Source organism: Lasioglossum baleicum, chromosome 2 (genome assembly GCF_051020765.1).
Source record: "Lasioglossum baleicum chromosome 2, iyLasBale1, whole genome shotgun sequence".
Lineage (NCBI taxonomy): Eukaryota > Metazoa > Arthropoda > Insecta > Hymenoptera > Halictidae > Lasioglossum > Lasioglossum baleicum.
The window spans coordinates 9,193,428-9,198,694 of NC_134930.1; the positions used below are offsets into that span (position 1 = coordinate 9,193,428).

The 5,267-nt window shown below is 40.9% G+C and overlaps 1 protein-coding gene and 1 long non-coding RNA gene across 2 annotated transcripts; one reads left to right on the plus strand and one right to left on the minus strand.

Moving 5' to 3' along the window:
• The first annotated feature begins 662 nt into the window (after positions 1-662).
• LOC143218329 (zinc finger matrin-type protein 2) lies at positions 663-3,225 on the plus strand. The gene is made up of 5 exons (XM_076443463.1): positions 663-813; positions 1,599-1,819; positions 1,906-1,979; positions 2,068-2,213; positions 2,296-3,225. Exons 1-5 carry the CDS (start codon positions 805-807, stop codon positions 2,437-2,439), a joined length of 594 nt encoding a protein of 197 aa, XP_076299578.1. The 5' UTR covers positions 663-804; the 3' UTR covers positions 2,440-3,225.
• LOC143218383 (uncharacterized) lies at positions 3,195-4,641 on the minus strand. Its single transcript, XR_013011037.1, has 2 exons — positions 3,914-4,641; positions 3,195-3,635 (listed from the first exon to the last, which is right to left on the minus strand). It is a non-coding gene; the product is annotated as an uncharacterized LOC143218383 (long non-coding RNA).
• Positions 4,642-5,267: the final 626 nt, after the last annotated feature.

The following is a 5,267-nucleotide window of genomic DNA, read 5'->3' on the forward strand; positions in this document are numbered from 1 at the left end:
AGTCAAAATCGCTAGATAAAAGATCAATCTAGCGCGCTGTTTGCTTCAAAAGTCGTTCTTTTACGTTTCCGAGCAATGATTTTGCAATATTCGGCTGCATGTTGCCCGTCAGATGGCGCTGCAGTCACGCCGGCGTACTAGCCTCTCCGACGGGCAACATGCAGCCGAATATTGCAAAATCATTGCTCGGAAACGTAAAAGAACGACTTTTGAAGCAAACAGCGAACTAGATTGATCTTTCATCTAGCGATTTTGACTAATAAAAACCCCCGTCTTTGCATTATCGAGAAATCAGAAGGCATTTCCCTGATCCTAGCAATTCTCGCGTACGTATACGTGGTCTAGCGGTGTGTGAGTGTACTCTAGCGGTGTGTGAGTGTTCACGCGCGACCGTCATCTGCTAGGAGACGGCCCTGGACGGCCCCCATAAGGCTGGCAGTTCTCGTCGGTGGTTCTGATCAAGGCCAAAGATGATGTAGGTTATTGTCCGGACTAAGTGTCGAGACGGATTCTTGTCCGGACTAAGTGTCGAGACGGATTCTTGTCCGGACTAAGTGTCGAGACGGATTCTTGTCCGGACTAAGTGTCGAGACGGAGTCTTGTCCGGACTAAGTGTCGAGACGGAGTCTTGTCCGGACTAAGTGTCGAGACGGGAGCTGATCCAGGCTAAGCACTAGTGTAGGGGGCAGCACTATAATGGGCACGGCCAAAACCCGGGCGTGAGCACTCTCATATACTCTCTGTCCATAGTATTTATTTATATATATATACAGGGTTGATTCAAGCTTTAACAATTTTCGAACAATGTCCATGGTAAGTAATCAATAATTTACGTTTGTACAATTATTTATGCTACAGCATGTATATTATATCTATTGTTCAAGTGAATACTGCGTTTTTGTTAAAAATATCAATTGACATGTTTCTTAACCTATACAACATAGTTGTATTTAGCCAGTTGTAGCAAAATAAGAGAAACATATGTAAATAAATAAATACATATTCTGTTGCGATGGAACTTTCGAAAAAAGTGATAAACACAGTGAACCATAACAATCAAAATATATTCTAATGTAATAAATAGAATTTCGTGGTCGAATTATAAATTGTTTGCTTTGATCATGAACTTTAAGTTACTTTCGATGATGATTTTGCGCGATGAGTAAATCCATGTATGAAAGTATTGTTTTTATAGAAAATCTCAATGATATGTATTTATGTAAAATCTTAATGAGATGTATATACGTTAAATAATATTTAACATTCTTCCTGTAAATACTTGCAATTCACGAAAAGATAGATGTTTATTCATTTGTTTAACACTAGGTTTGTTGGACACGTCCTATATATATAATATTTTTAATTTACGATTATTGAAATTGTAAAGAGGCATTCGTGAGGAATTATTCACCAAATTTGTTTCTTTGGGTATGGTATTGTAAGAAAATGGCTGAAAATATTTCTCCTATTTTCTCATTATCGTTATTAAACCTAGTGTTAAATATATGTAAATGTTGTGATCAATTTGCATATCGGTCTATATATTTAGAGTGTCTGTAAACATGTGGTACGCGTTCAAAAACATATTTATTGTTTAGCGTCCGGATGATCACAGGCGAAAATGGAACAGGGAAGAGTACGAAAGGATAGCGCTTCAACGTCTTCAGGATGAGATCGCGGAAGAGGAGCTAGGAATTCCAAAACAACCAGCTGTGAAACGGGAGTTGTTAAAACAAAGAGATTATAAAGTAGACCTCGAGTCAAAATTAGGAAAGAGTGTTGTTATTAACAAAAATACACCGTCTTCCCAAACCGGAGGGTAACCACCTTGAAATTCTATGATATTTTAATAAATCGATAATAATTTTAAAGTAATTGTGACACATAGATGCATTGCATTTGCAGGTACTACTGTAATGTCTGCGATTGCGTTGTCAAGGATTCGATTAATTTCTTGGACCACATCAATGGAACAAAACGTAATATGCATTTTATCGATTAATAGTTGGGATACAACGTTACAATGCGTGTGTTTTCTTTCATACTAATGCTTTAATATTCTTTTAGATCAACGTAATCTGGGCATGTCGATGAAGATAGAACGTTCCACATTAGAACAAGTGAAAGCCCGCTTTGCGATGAATAAGAAGAAGTTGGAAGAAAAGAAGAAAGACTATGATTTAGAACAGAGAGTGAAAGAGTTAAAGGAAGAGGTATGATTCTTTCTGATTATAGTTTTACGAATATATTGTTCGAAATATATATTGTTATTGTTATTGTTATTATGGTTTACAGGAAGAGAAGATTAAGGAGTACAGAAAGGAAAAGAGGAAAGACAAGAAGAGAAAAATCGAAGAAGTTAACGACGACAATGGTGGACCTTCGGATGAAATGGCGGCGATAATGGGCTTTTCGGGCTTCGGATCAAAGAAAAAGTGACAATGAAAGATGACTACTCTAGATTGATTACGATGAAATGTATCTTTGTATCTTCCGCGAATAAGGTACAAAATAAATATTAATAATAACGTATAAATGTACCTTCCGGAGTCCGGAGATGTATATTTAGCGAAGACAGTGGTACTGATTCTTTGTTTCTGAAAAAACGTTGAATTTGTAAATTGACATTGAACAGTACAAGGATCAGGGATGCACAAGACTGATCGTAGATTACTAAAGCTCATCCTTGATATTGATATTTAAGTTCCCAGTAAATTCCAACCGTATAACTCAGGGCTCGGAATTATTGCCTCGCGGCGGCCGATTTTCGCGCTTCGCCGTCTCCCGACTCCCGTGGCGGTCCTATATGTATAGTTCTCCTAGGCGCCACGAATAGCGCCTGAACTCGCTCGAGAACTATACATATAGGCGAAGCGAGACGCGCGGCCGGGTCGAAAGTCGGGCTTCGAAAATTGGCCGTCACGAGTCAATATTTCCGAGCCCTGTGTGTGGTATAACTTATTCCTATCTTGTACGATCCAATGTTTCCGCGCGCACGTACACGGTGTAGTAATAAATTTATTCAACATAACGAAAGTATGTTAATTTAGTGGGTAACGATAGAAAAAAAAAACTGCAAAGGATCGCATGATATAATTTTTGGGTCTTTGCGAAGCTTTACAAAAATATGTGTTTACCATTTACATTTCTTCTGGACCAGTAATGTATGGGACATAATGATTTCAACGTGTTTAATCGCTCAATAAAGGTATAAGATTTTATAAATGTTGTCTTGTTTTCGAGATTTAAAACCACTCCGTATTACAGAATTACAAGCTTATTGAAAGACTATTCTTTAACCTGTCTCTAGAAGAGTAACGGTTGATAAAAGTACGTCGATTCGGACAGAGAACCGAGAACCACCAATGTAATCGTTCCGAAACAGATTTTTATCCGTTTTGTCTAGACAAAAATAAATGATTGGTTCTTGTAAAAGAGATGACAGAGCGAGGGATTCACTCCTCTATGTTGTAATTTGAATAGAAAATTTTGTAGACCCCGGTATCCAAATGGATTCATGAATGTTCAAAGAGGTCAAAAATGTTGGTTGGCTTGTGTAGAGGTCCGGGAAATCGTTTCCGTGCCCGGTAAAAGTTGAATTGGTCCTCTGGTCGTAACGAAAGTGGTGTTGACGTCTGAAATGTAGCTGTATTGTAATCGTTTCTACAACTTTCTCTGTTGCGAGTCCACTGTCGTGCTCGTTCTTTTTTGCTGGAAAGAGGGAGATAGAAAGAGAGAGAGAGAGAGACCGTGGAGAGTTCTATGGGGATTTGCGTCTGATAGGAGGGAGAAAGATGAGGCCAAGTATACAGGTGTGCTGCTGTCTCTTTCCATGCTGGTGCAACCAAACCGCGGAGATTGAAACAAGTCCGTACGCTCCTCCTACCCGAGACTTAGCTGTGCGACCGTTTACCTGGTTCATCTTAGCATCGTGGTTCAGTGTAGTCGTCACTCGTGGCCACGGAGCGTCCACGAGTGCGGTCATGGTCCCGAAGGTCAGCCGTCCGTGATCCAGGAATTGGAAGCCGCGATCTTGGAGAACGTTCCTCCGGTTCACAGGTGATCCGACAGTGCACATGCGTCGACGGTGTCTTTTTTTCCCGCGTTGGTGACTATGGAATTTTTGATTTTTCACAATTTCGTTTCTCCAAGCCAAATGGTGGAATTTTCGTGTGTAACCGAAGACTTTCTAACGGAGAAGATATCTGATTGTTAGTTGAGGACGTCGAGATAGATTGCTGGGGTTTTTCAAGTTGTCAGTTTGATTTGAGACTTGAGATCGTAGGGGAGCAGATGAAGATGTGAGCATTTGTAAGGAATTGCTGGTTCAGGATATAGTGATTCGAGGCTCGATGGACTTTTGTAGAGGCGAGTTGTTTTATGAGACTATTTGGGAGCTCCGCCGGTTCTGCCGGACTCTGTTACTCTGCTGCGTAGAAGATCGACGTTATTCATCATCCAACGATGCCACGAACTCTTCAACCTATCCAGGAATGCAACTCGGGAAAGTCAAGTAAGTTTGCTTTTACTGCTTTCTTCGTTTTATACAGATGTATATTTCTTGCAGTTTGAAATTGATGTTTTCCGTCGTGATTATCAATTGGGGAGCTTGGTTAAAAAAAAAACGAGCAAAAACTTATATGTCGGTGTATGTATGTATTTAGAAAATTTGTATCTCTAAAGAAAGATGCGCGGGGCGAGAGAAACATGGTATGTACCATTTTTAATAAGTGTCATCAGCGGAATTATACATACACCTAGAACGAGGCTTCTCCCGGACCAGTCGATAAAAATTCGTCCGATTCGAACGTGTGCGCGCGTGGTGTAAGGCTTGCTTCGTTCGCAGATAATCGTGCGAGTTTCAGCGAGCGCAACACGCGTTCGGCAACGCGCACGGTTTCTTGGTCTGAAACGACTTGGCGCACTTTCCCTTTTCTTTTCCACGGAAGTGAAAATGATCGGGCTAGAGTGAATTCTATTTCATTATACGGCGTCTGCTCACCGTTCCTCGCTCGGACTCTTGTTTTCAGAATTTCTGCTCACTCGTGCGCGATCGGACGCCCGTGTCGGACCAATGTCCCGGAACGCACGATTAAATTGCTCGCCGTGCGATACATGGAACTGAATTTCTCGCCAAAACGTCTCGATCGATGCTTTACGCTTCTGTGTGCTGTGAGGAACGATTAGTTGAGTGCGCGGACGACAAAACGTGCCGGCGAACCGCATTATGGGTTTGGCGCGAGGTAATTAGACGTCTCGATTATAAC